We start from the raw sequence: 21035 nt of genomic DNA, 5'->3' as shown, positions 1-21035 counted from the left end.
AGATAAATCGTTGTAGCTGACAGTTTTAGGACCTTATGACCTTCGGACAAAATTTATTGTAACCAAAACAAGACTGTAGCTAAGGAGTATCTGAAACCAGCAGATGTTCAGGAGGTGCTGTAGCGAAGTTAACTGATAAGTAGAAGGACGAGGAGAAATCACTCACTTCTGTCAGTGGTGTTACCAAACTAATTAAGCTGGTGTAAGCATTTATCTACTGCGCGTGCTTCAAAGACTTCCAGAACAAGGGTTCAAGGAACGGGCAAGTGATGAAGATCATTGGAAGAAGTAAAACGACCACCAAAGACCACTACCACGTTGTTATGCGTATGCGAAAATAGGCGTGGAATTATGTAAAACAACTCTCGGACAACTAATGCATATGTATGACATCTATCGGAAATGTAATGAATATGTATGTTAAGCAACAATATAATCACGGTCTGTTTGATGGTTAAAAGAGACACACATAGGAGAAGATACCCCCTGTGTCTCCCAGCGCTGCAATAAAGAATACCTGCTTGTCAACTTAAACTTTGTTGGCGAGTTCTTAACGAGTTCTACAAATCACAGCTGACCCCCAAAGACATTTCCAGCCCTTTGGTTGGCACTGATGCAGGACCGTTTGTGTACCAAGATCAGAATAATTCTGCTCTTTCAGCACATTGGCATGCTTGCTGTCTTCCAGCCCTTCAGAAAGAAAAGGGAGCTTCCCTTCCTTTCAGCAAGCTTGTGTGCAAATTAATCAGGCTAACTGAAGTTGCTTATCGCTGTTAGATGTTAATTTAGCATCCTCTCTAGCTACTGAGGAACAGTGAGCGTGGTGCAGAGGTACTTCATGTCAGCTTTGGCCTGGCAGAGCTTCTTGGTGCTGGTTTTGCAATGCTACCCCTGACCTACTGCCTGTATTGTACTCCATAGCATGTGCTGCACCCGTGAAGCAGAGCAGCCCAACTCTCTGTTGATAAAAGCTCATCCTGGCTCTGTGGCAAGCAAAAAGCAACAACTAATAATCCAACAAAAACTGGAAAAAAAAAAAAAAGGAGAAACAGCTACTGAGCTGTAGCTGTTGTGCAAAGAGGAATCATAAACACCAGGAGTTTTCCAGGATACGTTTTTTAACTCATCTTTGTAGTTAAATCTTGCTTTCTCCTGCCAGAAGTCCAGACATTGTAGGCAGCTGAATAATCAAGCTGCTTCCTGCATGGATGTCCTGCACACATACCTTTCTGTTCTGTTCCTCTAGCAACAGTCTGCTTTATACTTGTGTTGTGGACTAACTCCTGCTTCTTTTCCCCTTTTAGTCATTAGATTATCCACTTTCTAGTCTTGCCACTTCCTTTGTTGCTGACAAAGGAGCCTCTGTTTTCTTGGATGCTGTGTTGTACTACATTGTGGTTCCAGACCATATGCTCCCATGGGGCTGCCCACTCTCACTACACTTCTCCACACCAGCTGGAAGGAAAATGTGGCCTATGCGAGATGGTTGAAAACATTTGTTCTGCTGTCACCCCTAACAGCATTCTGACATGAACATGTCCCCAGACCACAGAGTATCGTGCTCCATCTCCAAACTACCACCAAAATACCCTCTTTTCTCTTTTTACTCAGTTTAGGTCTAGATCCATTCAAAGACTGACAAAACCTGTAGGTTTTTGTAGATCACAAATCCCCTGTGTGGAGAAAAGTCTCTCCTCAGATGTGTTGTCATTTGAATCTCTCCAACTTTTTCTCCACCTTGAAGCATATCACCAGGGCCAGGGCTAAGTCACAGTATTTTTGAATCACATATTTTTTGTCTTCCATTTTTTTATTTCTGTAGATGAATATCTGCAATAAACCTCCTAATAAGACAGCTCCAGAGAATTTGGGTGAAGCTGTTCCTGAGGTGCAGGTCCAACGTGCTCGAAGGAATGGCTGGAGCTGGCCTCTGCACCTCTTCCAGATTACTGGATGGTTGCTGTGCCTCTTCTTTGCACTGGTTGGCTTTGGAATCCTGGTTCCTCTCCTGCCTCGCCACTGGCTGCCTGCTGGTTATATCGTATCCTTTGATCAAGAGGAGGACATGGACTGTAATAAACTATCAGTTGTTAGGTAGCATAGAAAGCATAGGAGAAAGCAGCTGAGCCAGAGTCTTTTTCTAATTATAATCATAATCTTGATCATCTGTTTATAAAAAACAGTTATTTTAAGATCCTCTCTTCTTCTCAAATTCAGGTGGGTCACTGATGTCCTACTTTTCTTCATCACTCCTGTCTTTGCCTCCAAGGCTTTTCTGCTGTCTGCTTCTACCTGTGCATCTCCTTTGCTTTATATTATTCTTCTACAAATGCGATGCAGGGTTTGAGGGAATTCCTACTAAGAAAGTCCCTCCTGAAACATCTTTGCTGCCGTGGGCAGCCACGCCTCCCTGTGCTGACGGCATGAGTCTGGAAAGGCAGCTTTGTATGTTTATGTTTATATGGCATGGTTTCTTGTGATGGCTGGCAGTTAATCTTCTCCCTCGGCCCTCCTCTCCTGTCTTCTGTAGAAAACGTGTGAGTGACAGACGAGGTGGTGTAGTGTGAACCTCAAAGGAGAGGTCTGTCTGTCTTGAGCAGCAGTGGCATATATGTCTAACTGCCTTCTAAATGTGAGCTGTATCAGAAGATGATACTATGAAGGCATCTTGTCTCATGTGCTGCCCAGCAAAGCCTACCTCAGCTCAGCCCAATGTGTTTCCCACCTCCTGTCTGCTGCCCGCCTCCCTAGAGCTGTGTGAGCTTGCCACAGTTGGGACTGGAGAGGGGGTGTGCTGGGAGCAACCCCAGTGCTCCCAGTACCACCGTGTACTGTTGCCTGTGTGCAAAAAGGGAATGTCCTCAAGGCCAGGCCTTGGATCCTCATGGATTAGATTGTCTGGGGAGTGGTAGACTGGAAGAGTGTAGCCTGAGATCTTAATTTAGTGCTTAAATTGTGAGCAAGTGTTTGCTTTTGTCATCTTCCTGGTGGAAATAAAACGAAATGGTTCAGTGTCACTTAGTGCTTTCTTAGCAGAACCAGATGACCAAGATGTATTACAGAGAGAATGTTGGGAAAAGTTCTGAAGAGATGGAATATGCACTTACATCATTTATACCTCTGATTTATGTACATCCATGGAGCCTTTGATGTATTTGGGATGCTTTTGCTTACCATTGTTTTAGATACACCTGTGTGATTTAGGCATTAATATCATTAACTTACAATGGTCTTATGTCTACTTACCTTACCCAAATCCTTGGTATTATCACAGTTCAAACCTTGTGAGTTTGTTTACCAGATATCTTCATAAATCAATCTAAAGTCACTCAAATTCAACAGATTCATGTATCCCAAAGTTTTACTACCAGTTAACAAAGCACTAATGTCTCTTCTGTGTCTAAGGCAAATCCCTTCCCATTCTTCAACCAGTCATCAAAGCTCCAGGTTGCTATACCTCTCAAGGACCTTTTTTACCTTAATCCACTGCTCTGTTTCCATAGGCCTTAGTAAAGCTGAGTTCACCTCCAGTGTGAGGTGTCCCTGCCCATGGTAGGGGGTTGGAAATAGATGATCTTAAGCTTCTTTCCAATCCAAACCAGTCTGGGATTCTATGTGCACTTCTGGGTGTAGAACAAATAAATCAGAAAGTTAATTTTTGTACAAACACTCATTTAGATGCAGTATATTGAGAAGCAAACTCTCGAGTGTGGTCGTGGTACTCCAGGCACGCAGGGTGGCTGCTGTGTGTGTGTATATTCTTACATATTTGTATATTCTTTCCAAGTATCAGCAGTTATGTTAGGTGTCTGATCCAAAGTGTTGCTCTGACTGGCTACATTTGGAAATAAGAATCCAAGCAGGTTATGTTTCAAGGAACAGTGACAAATCCTGGATCCTGTCTATCTGTAAATTGTGTAGGAGCCTACTTAAGGGGGTGATCCCCTTCCTTGGGATTCTGACTAAGGAAAAGGAAAAAAGGATCCTTTTCTGGAAGTTTGGTCTCATGAAGGGGCCTGTGCATGGCCTTAACTGGCTGTTCCTTTCCAAAGAGTCTGTATGGGCCAAAGAAACATGGATCTGTGTCAACAGTCTGCATGTGGGGTCAGATTCTGGTAAGTAAAGGTACTTTTTAAAAACTCCTTTACTTTAAAAAGGAGTTTTACTGTAAAACTTTAAAAAGGAAACATATTCATGGCAAGGGGGTTGGAACTAGATGATCTTAAGATCCTTTCCAACCCTAACTATTCTGTGATTCTATGATTCTGTGAGGCAGAGTAGTATGTAATAAGGAGGGTTGTTTCTGCAGATTTAGTTATCTTTTTCGAGTGGATATTTATTACAGTGCAAACATCTCTGTAAGGAAAGCTCAGATTAATATACTACCACCAGTTATATAGCGATTTCTAATTTCAAGCCATATATTTCTCATCTCTGTGGGCTTTGTGTATTGAGGATAAAAACAGATGCATTAACTCACTCATATAATCCTTAACTGTGTTACCTTCAGTGTCCAGGAGTGTGTTTTATCTACCATTTAGTTGTTCATCTTACTGCAGTCTCCATTGATCCTGCGGATGCAAACGTACGAGCAAAAAATTATCTGGGGCCTCTGGCCACCTTCAGTCGTAATCAGCATGCACATGTCATTGAAAACCATCATTGCCATGTCTGTGATGTAAATGTGTAAGTACCTTCTCTTTTCCTTTTTACTTCTACTACTCTCTCTTTCTCACCATTACGTCTCACTGTTAGTCTTTAATGTTAGACTGTAAGATTGAAATTGAGCCCCTGCAGCTGAATAATGCATGTTAAGCTTAATTCTGTGGCAGGTTTGGTTTCTTGGGAGGGTGCCTGGTGTCAAATGTGTGCCTGGGTCTGTGTTGTATCTAATTGCTCATGTGTTGTGTTGTGAGGGCTATACTGGTCCATGTTATCTGTGTGTTGGTGCTTGACCTAATGACATGTGACTTCTATGTGTGTGTGCTTTTATCTTATATGAGGAGGAAATGCTCAGAGGGCAGACATTAAGATCAAGCTTTATGGGAAGCTTGAACAGCAAAAGGGTTTCAAGTAAGAAATCAATGATCTCCAAATTAGAAATCACCCTGTGCACTGGAAGGCAAAACTTGCAGTGTTTGGGATTGTGGTCCAATGATGGCTGATATGTTTGGGTGTTGAAGTACTCCTGATGTTGTAGGTTTTCTTACTATTACCAGGATCATTACTGCTGTATCCACTTGTATTTATGTCACTGGCAAGTCATGGTCATGAGCTGGTGCTACCATGCTAATGCCACCCCTTCTTTGGCAGGGGTGTCAAGTCAAAGCACTGTGGAACTTGCAACAAGTGTGTGTGTGGCTTTGATCACCACTGCAAATGGCTCAACAACTGTGTGGGAGAGAGGAATTACTGGTAAGAGCCTGGCATTGGGACTGGAGCACAATGCTGCGTCAATAATGTCACCCCTCCTCTTCCCAAGATTCTCTTGCATGTCAGTCCTATCTGGACTCAGCCACACAGAACCACTTTTCTTTCAGAAGTAAATAAAATCAGTCATGAGAAAACTAGATGGAAAATGTAAATGTGATTATGACATTTAAGTCACCAGGGATGAAACTCCTACACATAGAATTGTTGTAACTGAATGTCTACAAATGAAAACAGAGGATGTAATCTTATTTGGTAACAGGAAAAGCTTATGGTATGTTGTTTGGGTTTCCTTCATGCTTCTGAAAGCCAGAGTGAGAATAGAACCATGTTCCCATCTCTGATACAACCTGCATACAAGACTTGCCAATTGGCAGGAGTTACAGCAGCATATAGGCACCTCTAGTCTGTGCCATGTTTAAGATGAAGAACGAGGAGGCTATCACTGGTTATTGTTTCCCAGTTTACTTTCCTGCCCTAAAACCATGTGGAAAGCAAAGAGTTGTTATGGCTGGGTGCCATGTTACGCTGCCTTCAGATTTTGTGCAGGGAGGTCTTCATCTTCATCCTAAATACACATGACTGGTTTGTAACCATGGTTGCTCTAAAGGCTTACAGTTTAGTTCCTCAGGGTAACAAACCAGAAGTAAGGCTGTTAACCAGGATCTATCGTGAGTGCAAGAAGTGTCACAGCAATTTGGGATAGCTGTCTATATCCCCCTTTTTATTAGAGCCTGGGATTTTGTAATTGTATGTGTGATGTAATTGAGGCCACTCAGAGTTCTCACTTTCTTGGCAGGCTCTTTTTGAATAGTGTCCTCTCTGCCATCCTGGGCCTTGGGCTTCTGCTGCTCATCGCTTGCTACGTCTTTGCGGAGTTCTTCATTGACCCCATGGTGCTTCGGTCCAACCAGCACTTTGATGGTACTATCAGTGCTTCAAACTGTGAATCAGCCAGCATATCTCAATATGGCATTGGATTCTGTGGGCTCTTCCCCTGAGGAGAAACTCCATTCCATACTCCTTCAATTTTGTATTTAGAATCATGGAATGGTTTAGGTTGGAAAGGACCTTAATATCATCTAGTTCCAACCCCCTGCCACAGACAGGGACACCTTCCACTAGACCAGGTTCATCCAAGTCCTGTCCAGCCCAGCCTTGAACGCTGCCAGGGATGGGGCAACCACAGCTTCCTTGGGCAGCCTGTGCCAGCACCTCACCACTCTCACAGTAAAGAATTTCTCCCTTATATCTAACCTAAATCTCCCTTGTTTCAGTTTGAACCCATTATCCCTTGTCCTATTGCTGCAGTACCTGATGAAGAGTCCCTCTCTGACATCCTTGTAGGCCCCCTTCAGATACTGCAAGGCTGCTATGAGGTGTCCATGCAGAACAGCCATTAACTCCAGGCTGAACAGCCCCAGTTTTCTGAGCCTGTCTTCATACGGGAGGTGCTCCAGCCCCTGATCATCCTCATGGCCTCCTCTGGACTTGCTCCAGCACCTCCATGTCCTTATGCTGAGGACACCAGAACTGTACACAGTGCTCCAAGTGGGGTCTCATGAGAGCAGAGTATCTCTGTGAAGATCTTTCCTTACAGAGTTAACTGCTCTCCTGAAGGCCTTGGAGATACAAGATCTCTGAGGCCTCCAGTGCCTAATGGGTCTGCAGCTACTTTTGAGTTAATATTTCTAGCTGTAAAGTTTAGTTAGGGGTATGTAATACCTGGACAATCTATCTACTTCAGACTCTTTTGTTTTGCAGCTCTGAAGAACCAAACGGATCGCTGGTTTGTGTTTCTTCCTGCAGCTCCAGTTGAGACTCGGGCACCTGCAATTTTGATCATAACTGGGATTTTTATTCTTCTGAGCCTAATGACTGTTGTCCTGCTAGGTCACCTCCTGATCTTTCACATCTATCTCAGTAGGTACTATTTCCTGTCATCTTCATCCCCATTTAATTTTCGCTTATCTGCTTCTCATTCTGCATTCACTGTGTGTTCACCCATGTCACAAATATATAGGTTATGCAAGATTGCCACTGAAAAGGTAGAAAATTCAGGTTTAACATGATCCTTCTGATTTTCCCTCCGTACCAGGTTGGCTTATCAGTGCTTGTGTAATATGGGGCTTGTGTTGGGCCTGTGAATTCATGTGTCTGAGCATCTTTCTTGGAAATGAAAGCATGGGGGAGAGTAGTAGAGAGGCCAGGTGGGATGAATTAGTTAATTCCAGCTCAGTGCTGGCAATGGCAGATTCAGATTGGCTCCACATATGGGCTTTTGTGAGTCTCTTCACTGTGCTCCCCAGCACTTCCGTTGTGTGAGAGAGATGGTTTCTCCATTACCGCAGATAAATGTGGACAGTTGATCTAAATTCCTAATAGAAAGTCTGATGTCCAGATCAAGGACCCTTTATGGAAGTTGTACCATATTGACACAAAAGAGTTGTGGAATTCAGAGGAGGAGCTTTTCAGAAAGGCTCCTCATTAGATTGCCTACTTGTTGCTCTGTCAAGAAGGGATCTTTATGTTTGTTTATCTACACATGGGCATCAACCCCCTTTTTTTCAGCCATTGTCTAAAATGAAGCCAAAGCTATTTGGTTGCCTGATGTAAGTCAAAATGAGAAATGATCTTATACTTGCAGTAGTCAGTGGTGCCAAAACTAGGGAAGAAGGGATGTGGTGGAAAAGAGACGAGGACAGCGGTTACAGAGCATCTTTGGCTGGATTTTTGGGTTGTCAGTTAACAGCAATGATGATGCCAACACAAACTAGGTCATTACAAACCAGTGCAGCTCCAGAAGCTTGGTGTTTGATGGGTGAGTGTTCCTCAGCTGGCATTAACAATACCCTCAGTGAGTTCATTGGCCATCATTTTCCTTTTAGAGCCTCTTTGAGCTTAACTTAAATTTGGTCACGCTGTGATTTTGCTTTCTGGGTGGAATTGGAAGTTGACTTTGAAATCTCCAGGCATTGCCATTAACCCAGCAAACGTTGATCTAGCACTGTAGAAAGACTACAAGTATAACAAAACTGGGGCCACTCCAGGATGGTTTCTTTTGGGTGGAAAAGAAAGGATTATTCGGTTTCGTACGAAGCCGTATTTATCCTGTCTTTGTGTACAACTTCCACAGGAGGGTGCTCCCTCCTTGGGATAAAGACATTCCAGTGTCAAACTGAAACGTGCTTGTGTTACACTGGTTCTACTCGGGGCTTGGGGGATTTTTTTGTTGCTCTTGTCTTGCTTTTTTTTTTTTTTTTTCTCCCCCAGAATAAATTTTGAACCAGATTAACTTTTATTTCTGGCCCAATTTTGAATCTTTATAACTTACATGGAAACAGAATTTAATTGTTAATTTTTGTCGACATTTTATTACACTAAAACCTGCTACCCTATTGAAATGGGTTCCAGCTGTGTAGAAGTACAGTGTGTAAGCCCTTGCTTAAAAGGGAAGATGTTACCCTACTGAAGCCTATATTGTGTATAACATCTGAGTGTGCACTACTCTTACAATAGGGATTTAGGGAGATAGATGGAGTATGTCTGGTTCACTCCTGTAGTTGTCAATGGTCTCATGTGAATGCATTAAGATAGACAGTGTTAGAATGAACTGTCTAACCTCTTTGGGGTCTTTAATTACATTTTTATTGGTAAACTGTATTTATGTTCATGAGTATTTCTTCATTAACCTTTAAAAAAAATTACAGAAAGAATATGGCACCCCTGTGAGTGGTATTGCCTTTTATCTTCACAAAAAAACCCTGACTTAAGTTAGGTATGGCTATGAACATTTTAGAATCTGGTTCTGTTACAAGCACAGTGAGGTTTTCCAAGTTTCTGTCCTGATTTTAATTACTCACCGCTGTCACTCAAAAGGAAGGAAGTTATTCTCAGAACAGTAGGTCTTAATTGTGACTCACTTCTAGAGGCATTCAGTGAAGCTGGGCACTTCAGAAGTTTGGAAGGAGGATATATTTTTGTCTTCAATACTGAGAGGCCAATAGTAAGCAGAATACAAAATAAAAATAGTAGGGAATATAGGAAAGGAAAGGCTATGGGGCTGTTCACAGGCCACGTTTTAAGCTAAAAGAGGGGAGATTCAGGCTGGATGTGAGGAAGAAATTTTGAACAATGAGGGTGGTGAGACGCTGGCCCAGGTTGCCCAGAGAGGTGGTGGATGCCCCATCCTTGGAGACAGTGAAGACCAGGCTGGATGTAGTTTTGGGCAACCTGATCTAGTGGAAGATGTCCCTGCTCCCTGCAGGTGGTTAGACTAGGTGAGCTTTGAAGGTGGCTTCCAACCCAAACTGTTCTGTGATTCTATGATTATTGCACAGGATGTGCTGCAGTGTTACCTGGCCAGACAAATATAGTATTTTTTTAACTAGTTAGCTTGATTAAAATATTATAAAAGTTACACTGTTAAATATTCAGAAATCAGCAAACCCTGAATTAAAAATGGTTTATAGCCCTTTGCTTATGAAGCAATATTCTTAAACTTACCATGCCCCAGCAGTGTGCATTTGCATCCCAGAACCCAATGTGTGCTGGGCTGCATCCCCAGAGCGTGGGCAGCAGGCTGAGGGAGGGGATTCTACCTCTGTGTTCCTCTCTGAGGAGGCCCCCCCTTACAGTCCTGCCTCCAGCTCTGGGGCAACAACACAAGAGGGACATGGAGGTGTTGAAGCAAGTCCAGAGGAGGCCACGGAGATGCTGCAAGGGCTGGAGCAGCTCTGCTCTGTAGACAGACTGAGAGAGCCTGGAGAAGAGAAGGCTCCAGGGAGACCTTAGAGCAGCTCCAGTGCCTAAAGGGGCTACAAAAAACCTGGAGAAGGACTTTGGACAAGGGCCTGTAGGGACAGGACAAGGGGGAATGGCTTTAACCTGACAGAGGGGACACCGAGATGAGATCTTGGGAAGAAGTTCTTCCCTGTGAGGGTGCTGGGGCCCTGGCACAGGTTGCCCAGAGAAGCTGTGGCTGCCCCATCCCTGGCAGTGTTTTCCCATTTCCCTATGAAGTAGTCCTGTGTTTAGGGCATGGTTTTGAGAGGTCAGATATTACTGATACAAGTGTCCATGCAGAGGAAGGATTTTAGTCTGGCTGTTCTACATCCTAGGCATCTGCTGTAACTGCTATGCCTCTGTAAAAAGGAAGAATGACTTCCAGGCTGTGCACTAAAAATCTTCAGCATCCATTTTTTTTGCTCTAAAAATACTTACCATAACAGGGTCATAGGAGGAATGTCTGAGTTTTGGGTCTTTTTTAACATTTTGGGTCTTGTGAGGAAACCAAGCTGCTCGGAAATGTCATATGCTTTTGGTCATTCATGGAAGCAGTTTGGGGGGACAGATCTTAAGAGCACATAAACTCAGGCACATATAAACTCTTGGTACATCTATTTGGCATGTGGCAAGCTGTGCATTTGATGCTCGCTGTTTTGGACATCAAGTGTATCAATCTTCTCTACAGGACACGCTAACCTCCTGAATTTCTTTTCTCCATTTAGCATTACATACCTTCTGACTGCTCACTGATCTTTCTGTACAATACAGATCTTACTCTTACTGGGTATGGATAAAGGATTTCCTCTGAAATGAGCGGAACAAATTGTGACAGTATAGGAGGCTGTGCCGTGTATTTGAGACTTCAGAAGAATAGTAGGACCGTGAGAAAGTGTTGTGATGGTGACAGTAAAAGATGTATAGTGCAAAGGTACTTCTGGCTTAGAGTATCAGTCATTTCATGTTTATAGTTACTATTTGATTGTGTATTTTTTTAGACTGTTGGTGTAAGTGTCTTTAGGGAGTGGCCTCTCCTGTGCTGACAGCTCTTTCTTTCCTCCCAGTGTGGAACAAACTGACTACGTATGAGTACATCCTGCAGCACCGTTTCCGGCAAGATGTGGAAGAGGTAGACAATCAACAGGAGTCTGGTTCCTACCAGGTGAGATCCAGTCAGGTACTTGTACTTTCAGTCCATTTCCCAAAACCAGCCTTGCTTATCTGCAGTGTAAAGTTTGCTTCACTTTTGTGAGCTCCAAACTTCAGAGGCAGTTGCTAGAGATGAAACTTTAGAGGTCCTTCAGTGGAGTTGAGTAGGATGTGAGAAAGTGTAAGGCCTGTAACTCGGTGAATGCTTTAGGCATAAGCAAGTACTGCTTTCAAAGGAATCAATCCCACCCAGTCTCTTCTTCCACCACTTGTTTTGGGCCCTGCACTATCTGTTCTCTTCTGCCAGCACAGCTGTTTGGTACAGTCATGCTGTGAACAGGGTGGGGGAACTCAGCTGGGTAAGAATAAACTTCATATAAAAGATGGTTGAGCTCATGTTTAGCTGGCCCTGCTCCCTCCCACTCAGTTCACCAAACAGTCACAGAAATGCCTGTATCAGCACAAATGAGGATGACTGAAGAGTGGGAAGGGTCCTGGCCCTGGGAAGGACAGCACCATCTGTTTGGATGGCAGTGCAATTTTTACTGGCCTTTGGGGGCGGAATCACAGGTCATCACTGCAAGTGAGATAGGCTCCAAGCCTGGAGAAACAGGGACTAATCATCAAGCAGATAATAATACCAATGGCTTAATCACCTTGTAAAGGAAAAGGACACCAGCTGTGGTCAGAAATGAGCCAGATTCCTGCTCTTCCTTGATTTGAGTCTACATAGTGATAAGGGTACTTGTGAGTACCCTGCTGTTGATCTGTAGCTCTGTTAAGAATGCTACAAGCTTTCTACAAGTTCTACAGCCTCAACTTTACAGAGGCATATACCACTAGGAACTGAGATGTTCAGTGTAATTTGTTTTGCTGCAAGGCAGCTTTATTCTGGAGTTACTCAAAATGTGACTGGACAAATTCTATACTGGCTTTAACAGAGAGCTGGACTAGAAACTTCCAGAAATTCTTCCTAGTCTAAATTATTCTGCAATTCTGCAAAACTTTTAGGTTTATGCAAGTAAGCTACCTACTATACAACCAGTTTTATATTTAATAAGAAATTAATTAAATCCAACCTTCACCCAAGTATTCTGTGATCTAATTCCCTTTCATGTAATATGGAAGGAATTAGATACAAAATCTGGAGACCCCAGATTTTCATATATATCTTTTTTCTGTCTTGGAGAAGTTGAACTTTCAGTTTAAACAGAGGTTTCCATAACAACAAAAATACTTGGCACTTTGTCTCACAGAGTTTTGCTTACTCTGAAAATTAAACCAATAGTAAATAATTAGCTGTAATGATTTCCAAGTTACTGAATTTTGATTGATACAGGAGATGTATTTGAAAAGGTGTGGACTCTGTGTGCACCTCTGGGATGTTGCCATTCAGTGATGTTCTCCTATCTGTGCTGATGCTTATCTAGATATGTGTGAATATGGTTAACTTGAAGCAGCAATCCTGGAAGAAGCAGGGTGAAAAGTTGTTCTGTGTTTCAGGACTGCAGTTAGTACCTAGGGGAACAAGAAAGACTGGATGATGCCCAGTGACATTGTGAAGAAAAATGTTAACCCACCAGATTTTCCCTGTTTCTTACATAGCAACCCGAGATAAACACAAACAAATAGATTGGAGTAGGAGTACACCATGTGACTTGCCTTTTGTAAGCTGTATTGACTACAGCCTTTATTAGCTTGAACAGACATGCTTTTTAATTCATCTGAGACGCTGCAAGCATAAAATAGAAACCATCCTCTTCCCACTTCTGTCTTGGCTCTTCATTCATTTCAGGGAGTAGGAAGAAGTAAACATGTCCCCTTTAATCCTTGGGTTTGAGCCTTATTCAAGCTTGGGTGTCGCTTTTGGCTTCAGTTTCCCCTGTTTCTCTGTTTGTGGTTAAGTCTTCAGCTGTGTTCAGGTTAAAGTATTCTTGTTCAGGTTAAAGGATTCTTACTTGCTTTTAGAATCCTTCTCAGAATGTGCACAAAGTAAAAGCCCTCATTTTGCAACACTTAAGTGATTCAGGTGTCACAAAAAATGCAAAAGAGTTGGACATATACAGCCTTTGCCTCTACTACTGTACCCAAAGCAGCAAGTGCAAGTAACATGTTTTTCTGTAGGCAGTTGCATAGCAGTCCAAAGAAATAGAAACTAAACCAAAACAATGCTTTAATGCGTAGTTGCATTCATGCCAGGCAGCTGGCTTTCACAGTGAGGCCAGCTTGGATGTGATTTCTTTTCACGTTCCTAAAGCTTTGAACTTGTTTTGAGCACTGTTTCAGGTTGGTGAAATTTGATTTTTTAGATAATATATATGGATTTTACTCAGCTTTCCTCACATTGTCAATATTGTTTCTCGCTTCCAGTGTGTGGTTAAGATGAACCTGGTCTTTACTCTCAGACTCAACACTTGCAACAGACCAACTTTCTCTTGGTCAAGAACCATTTTTTCCTGATCAATTCTGCCTTCCCTCCAGCCAGATAACACTTGCTGCCCCTGAAGTGTTTGGTAAGAACAGCTGCAGCAGAGGAACTGAATTCATCCTGAAGCTGTAAGCATGAAATTTTGGGTGGACATAGCTGGAATTTAGCCTCTAGAGGAAGTCTGAGCCTGACCAGGATTTGCAAGGTGTCAGTGAACTTGGGTGTCTGTCAACTGAGCAGTCTGTTTTCAGCAAGGCTAAGAGCTGAATCCTAACAACCCAACTGCAAAGGGTGGCTTCATCTTGCTGTTGCAGCTGAAGGATACTGGCCATCCTCTTAAGGACTGTGGGAGCAGAGGGAGGCTGGAACTCTGTGCTGCAGCTGTAGGTTTTGTCACAGTGAGAGAACATTTTATTTTCTACTGATCAAGTTTTATTCCATTTGTTTCTCCTAGTCAGGTCTAATGGTTTACTTTCTTTCATGTGCCTGCTTTGGTTATGCATAATTTATGGAAGGCTGAAATGAACAAAATGGATTTAAAAAGCTCTTTCGTTCTCTGCTTGGAAAGAAGTTATTCTCAAGATATATAATTTATCAATCTCCTTTGAAATGCCAATACTGCAGGCCTGTTTGTATGCTGAGGACATTGAGTCACAGAATCATAAAATCCTGGACTGGTTTGGTTTGGAAGAGATCTTAAAGCTCATCCAGTTCCAGCCCCCTGACATGGGCAGGGACACCTTCCACTAAAGCAGGTTGCTCCAAATCCTGTCCAAGCTGGCCTTGAACGCTGCCAGGGATGGGGCAGCCACAGCTTCTCTGGGGCAACCTATGCCAGCGCCTCAGCACCCTCAAAGGGAAGAACTTCTTCCCAAGATCTCATCTCAGCCTCCCCTCTGTCAGGTCCCTTGTCCTGTCCCTGCAGGCCTTTGTCCAAAGCCCCTCTCAGGTTTCTTGTAGTCCCTTTAGGCACTGGGAGCTGTTCTAAGGTCTCCCTGGAGCCTTCTCTTTTCCAGGCTGAACCAGCCCAGCTCTCAGCCTGTCTCCAAGCAGAGCTGCTCCAGCCCTTGCAGCATCTCTGTGGCCTCCTCTGGACTTGCTCCAACAGCTCCATGTCCCTCTTGTGTTGTTGCCCCAGAGCTGGAAGCAGGACTGTAAGGGGGGGTGTCTCATGAAAGTAGAGTAGAGGGGGAGAATCTCTCCAACAGCTCCAGATCCCTCTTGTGTTGAGTCCTGTTTGTTTTCAGCTACTCTGTGCAGTCTTATGGGGATGTCTCCTGCTGCGGCTCATTTCAGTCATGACATGCTTTCCTCTTAAAAGACTTTCATCTCCCTTGGTGTCCTTCATTTGTGACTCAGGTGCATGAGGCTTGAATGTAAATGTTGACAGTAAATGTCCCCAAGGAGCTTTGAGGAAACATTTCTGTACTGTCGATGGTGGGCGATGATCTGACTTGACTTAAAAGTTCTGTTTGAAATGCATGCAGTATATTTCTCTAATTATTAACTTGGCATTTGGATAAACCCTACCTATGATAGATCCAAATAGCATAATTTTCAAGCCAGAAATTTCTATTGTTTGGGGCTGCTAAACCAAATCCCTTCAAATTTGGTGTTGCCACAGCTGCAAATTCTTCTCCACCTCCTTTGTTTTCCTTACAAAACCAAACAAAGTCAGAGCATGATGCAAAATGCAACAACCCTGAAGTCTTTCCATTTTGGCAACTCGCTTATCTAACAATTACAAGAGTACTGAAACTCTAGACATTGATGCCAAGACGTTAAAAAGCAACTAGTAATTTTGGAAATCTCTCTTCTGGCAGGTAGAGCAGTCTGGCCACTGCTGTCCAAACCCGTGTACTGCTTGGCGCTGGCTGGTTGTGGATGTTCAGAAGGAATGCAGGGGCTGTAGTCCCCAGAACCCTTTCCCAGCACTTGACAGTATATTGTTAGGCGTTTCTGGAGCACAGAGCTCTGAACAGCTTTGTGTTTTCTGGTTTGTCACACAAGCTTTTCTCATTTCTTCTCGAATCCATGTAACACTCAGCATCTGCAGCATTCTGTGCTAGTGAGGGTGACAGCTTATTTCCATGCTGTGTCAGAAACAATCTTTCTTCTGTTTCTTTTGAAACTACTACAAGATTTTTTCCATATGATTCTCTCTAAATATTGTGTTAAAGAGATGGGAAATAGTTCTTCCCTATTTGGTTTCTCCACTCATATCTGCACTATTTCTTCTTCTGACTGAAGAGCCCTGGCTCAGTAGCTGTTTCTCACACAGAAACTGCTCCATGCCTTTCATTGGTCCTGTCACCACCCTTCTCTGTACCTTCTTCCAGGTCTTCTCTGGGGGAAGATGCTGGAAGACTATAGAGAATCCAGCATCCCAGCTGCCAATGAATTTATTCAGTAACATGAAACTATTTTCTATTTTTGTGGATTTTTTTTTCCTTTCCTTTTCATTCCTATCATCTGAAATGACTTAATGGCTGACACTGAATGTCCAGCTCCATGAATTCTTTTCTAGTTCAGAGATCATTGCTTTCTGTGTAAAAGCTACATTTTATATCTTTACACCTAGCAGTGTTGTTCTGTGTGTGCCATTTTATCACCCCATAATTCAATACTGCAAGAATCTTCTGCAGCTCTTTGTAGTTGGCTTTCGCTTTTATTGCCTTACAGAAGGGAGTGTTATCACCAGACGCCATGTTCTGTCAACTGTTTATGGATCCGTTGAAGTGCAGAGGCCCTGAGTCTCTCAGGAACCCATATGTGGGACATCCAACTTTGACTTCATTTTCTCAAGTTTCGTGATCAGGCTGTTCAGACAAATAGGTCCTCCTGAGCTTGTTTAAGTTTTTTTGGATGCTAATGCCTATCACATTTAAAATCCCTGTGCTTTTACCACCTAAAATTTGCCTTAAAATTTATGTGTGTCTTTCTATTCACTGCACACTACAGTGTTTAAGAGAAATAAGGAAGATTAGCAATATCTTGCTAATTATTCAAGTTTAAGAGCAGCTGAAAAGTAGTGTCAGAGTTCTTCTGAGCGTGGTTCATCCTTTTTGACACCAGGGCTTCATACTCTGCATCGCTTAGTACGCTGACCATTTTAACTGTTTCCTTTTGAGGCAGAACTGGGAGCCCTTTTTTGTAATGCAGACACTGGATTTGTGAGGCTTAATCATAGCATCACAGGCTGGTTTGGGAGGGAAGGGACTTTAAAGCTCATCCAGTTCCAACCCCCTGCCATGGGCGGGGACACCTTCCACTGGAGCAGGTTGCTCCAAGCCCCTGTGTCCAAGCTGCCCTTGAACACTGCCAGGGATGGGGCAGCCCCAGCTTCTCTGGGCAACCTGTGCCAGGGCCTCAGCACCCTCACAGGGAAGAACTTCTTCCTAAGATCCCATCTCAATCCCTCTTCTGTCAGTTTAAAGCCATCCCTGCTTGCCCTGTCAGTATGTGCCCTTGTGAAGTCCCTCTCCTTCACTGAATCTTCTTACATGGTTATGAAAGTACACACTTTTACAGTGCAGAATGGTGTTACTTTGAATTCAAGCAAATGAGCAATATATCATACTATTTAAAATCCAGCAGTTATTAGCCATACAGGATTCACACAAAACCCAGAAAATACTTTGGTTTTTTTTTCCTGTATGTTGCATGCTTTCATTTTCCTCATCTCCATTTTGAATTGAAAAGAAGTTTTTTGCATTCACTGCTTAGCTTCTATGACTGAACTGTAGAACTAATGGAGGCTTTAAGTGATTTTTTGAATCTGGTCCCAGGAAATGATTAAGCTGTTCTCCATAAGTGTGATTTAGTTTTGAGTCACATGAAATACTGGCTGGTCTAAATGAATGAATCGGGGACCTCTAATTGTCTCAGTGGTGGTTCTCCATCTTCGTAAGCAGCAGATTCCTGCTCTGCTAGCTGTAAGAACAGGATATATCTGGCATGTGGCTGAGGAAGGAGGAAGAAGACATCTCTGTAGTGAAAATCCCTCTTCTCAACTCGGAGTCCATATTGTTCTGAAAATGTTACTTCATTTTTTTGTCTTTCTTTCAGGAAGCAGACATTTTTTCAGGAAACCCTGGTTATACTGACCCTGGTATTAAAGTAGGGGAATTCTTAACAGTAACTTCAGGAATAGGGTGAGTAAAGTCATAGATAAGAGTCTCCCAGCAGTATGCATTGTGAATGGATATTTGTTATCACAGTCATTGATGGACCCTAAGACAAAAGTACTTAGGAGGCTAGAGAACACCAGTGTTTTGATGAAGGCATGGTGAAATCTTTTAGGTTCAGGAGGGTAAATACCTGCGGGAGTACTTGCCTCCCCTCCCCTGGGAAAATATCCTTCCTAGAATAGTTTTTTAAGCTGGTTTATATTGAAGTTTTTTTAAAGCTGCCTGATTTGTCCTAGAATTCCTATATTGAGCTTATTATACTTATGCGATTTCAGGTTGTCGAGAGATGAATCACAACAGCAAAGCCTATAACATAGGCAAGCATCCATGGGAAAACAGCGTCCTTGCCTCTTATTTAATCCTTGCCTATTAACTCATGTCCCAGGGGAAGGGAGAGGAAACCCTTCTTATTTTGCACAGTTGTGCAAGGAAAGTTACCCTGCAGTTTTACTGGGAATGCTGTGCAAGGCAGGGGATGCTTCATTTAGGCCAATGTGTAAATGCAAGCAAAGTGGGCATCAGACTTCAGTCATGTCTCAAGGAATCCTGTTGTATATCTGCTGTGTGTTTTAGCTTTTCAAAGCTTTATGCCTACGGAAATGAAGCTGACCCAGAGCAGAGTTCCTCCCCTGACCTCCACTTTGCAGTCTCTTCTCAGGTAAGCAGGAGACTTGCTATATGCCATAACCTCTGCTGCTGACACTTCACTAGGGTGCATGGGTGCACCTTCCCTCTGGTGCAGATTGGGGCTACATGCTCTTCCTTTGTCCTCAGCATGTACCTGTGCCCTGCATCACTGCATCCAAGTGGTGCTCTCCAGTCTCAGCTCACATGTGTGATCAGATATATTCTGCAGTTCCCCCATAAACTCACAGCTCAGCTGTAAAACAGCTGTAATACAATGTCTTGCTGCTCCAGTGCAGTGACTTTGATGTAACAAGCTGTGCACATTTCTGTAGAGCAAAATCCATTGGTTTATATGTTCAAATATGGGTGTTAAAGCACCTGCTCAGGGAAAGATGGGGTGTGTGGAGACACGAAGCTTAAGTGTATGAAGCAGCTGTCTAAAGTCAAGTTTTCTGTGCCCTTGATATTCATGTATCTACATCCAGATGCTCTCTCCCTTTTCTCAGATGGCAGGTGGTGGTGCTCTCCCCCTTTCCTCCAAGCTTATTAATCAAAATCTTGTCATCTAGATGATACAAAAAATTCTATTTTCAACTATAGTTGTATTCTCGACAAGAGCTCTCTCTCTCAGGATGTCCTGTCCTATGTGACTGTTGGTCCCCTCTTCTACTTTAGCTCTACAGATGCATTTGTCCACCAGTGTCTTGTATGTCCTCCAGGTGTATGAGACAACAGCTTAAAAGTACCTGCACATAGAGAATCACTGTATGCAGATACTGTATATGTGTGTTCATTAAATACCTGTTCTCCATCATTGCTTTATAGTAACTCAGTCTTTAACTATAAAATACTCTTGGTCTTTGGTCATACCTAATGCTTATTATTAAAAATAGAAGGAATTAAAAAGAGGTAGCAATTATAAAACCTGTCTCATTACTTTGGGCTAATGAAGTGACTTTCATTCTCTTGGGCCGCTTGCTTTCACAGCGACAGAAAGAAAGAAGAAAGTGGACATGTGAAGCTTCTTCTTCAGCAGTGGTCAGCATATCTAAAACACATGCTAGTCCTTGGCCCTCTTTCCCAGATACCCGGTCAGGTGAGATGCACCAGTCACCTTCTGTGCTTCTGGACTGGATTTCTTGTTGCTGGCACAGAGAAATGAAGTGTGTCATGAAAACGCAGCACTGGCAGGAAGTTAAGTTGCCTAAGAAGGGAAAATGAGTGCTTCTGAGTGCTTGGAGATACTCTAAAATGATCAGACTTGGGTACACTGCTGAGTGAGTGTAAATTTTGTACACTTTCATATCTAATTTTGCATAAATATATGTATGATTGTCTTTGATGTTAGTGGATCAGTTGTGTCAGAGTTCTTGGCCTTGTTGATGTGTTTGTGGGGCTGAGGGATCTTTCTTTCTCTCTCTCTCTCCTTAAGCTTTCTTCTCACTTTCTTACCATTTGTAGAGTTCCCAACTATGGCTGCTGCCACCACATCTCCCCATGGCCTTCGCCTCTTAGTGCCGTCTTTTCCTCTGCGAGCTGCTGTGCCCCCTAGCAGCTCCAGCCTCATCCAGGCAGCAGGACCCCCAGCTGACTATCACTCAGAGTCCGCCGAGTCCATGGATGAGATTCCTGTGGTTCAGACTCGCCTTGGGAGCTCAGCCCTTCATAGGCCTCCTAGAAATAACTCAAGTGACTATGAACACCATCCCTTGTCCACAGATGATCCCAGAGGTGACAGGAAAAAGAAGCTGTCTTCTGGGCGTAAGGTAAAAAGGAAAAGCTGCCAGCATGACAGACACATGGAACAAGACCTGGAACTTTTTGCTAAGGTTCCTGCTGTGTTTGTAAGTAAGAGCAGTGGAGAACTTCATGTCTCTCAGCCCCAACCCAGTGAGAGCACCACAGCCACACCACAGAAAATGCACCAGCCAGCAGCAGATGTGGTCAGACATGATCCATGCGTTAAGGACATAAGGACAAACACCACAGTGGCCTAGTGACCAGCTTTCTAAAGCCATAGCCTTTGGGGATAATGCAAGAGGTTCTCTTTCTATTTGTATGTTGCTGATAAAGATCTTGACTCCAGTGTCTTTTTCCTTGGAGGTAGCAGCGTCGCTTTACCTGATGCTATCCATCTGCCAGCAGAACTAGCTAAGAGGCAATAAAAAGCCTGCTGCGTCATTGCTGCTGGCTGCTGCCTCTTCCTAAGCCAGGAGTGCCCTGAGCCCAGTTCCAATCCCCTCGTCAAGGGGGAACAGTCCCACCCTGATAGGGATGTGGCCAGGGCTGCCACTGGTGAAGGACTGCAGCTTTACTACTCCGTAGAGGGCTAAGGCACTCATCCCTGCACTGTGTGCTTGCCATCAGGCTGCAGTGAGACATTTCTCATCCTGGACCAAAGGAAAGAGGCAATAATGTAGCAAACC

General features: G+C 43.4%; 1 protein-coding gene across 1 annotated transcript; it reads left to right on the top strand.

Moving 5' to 3' along the window:
• Positions 1-1822: 1822 nt before the first annotated feature.
• On the top strand, positions 1823-20606 carry LOC104407534 (probable palmitoyltransferase ZDHHC1). Its single transcript, XM_010016847.1, is given in 12 exon segments — positions 1823-2041; positions 4511-4686; positions 5314-5415; positions 6230-6354; positions 7195-7353; positions 11280-11392; positions 17861-17946; positions 18556-18640; positions 19597-19705; positions 20071-20509; positions 20511-20556; positions 20559-20606. Coding segments are annotated over 12 exon segments (1707 nt in total).
• Positions 20607-21035: the final 429 nt, after the last annotated feature.

Source organism: Nestor notabilis, unplaced genomic scaffold, assembly GCF_000696875.1.
Source record: "Nestor notabilis isolate BGI_N333 unplaced genomic scaffold, ASM69687v1 scaffold21880, whole genome shotgun sequence".
NCBI classification, from domain to species: Eukaryota; Metazoa; Chordata; class Aves; order Psittaciformes; family Psittacidae; genus Nestor; species Nestor notabilis.
This window is presented reverse-complemented; position numbering and strand designations above follow the sequence as displayed.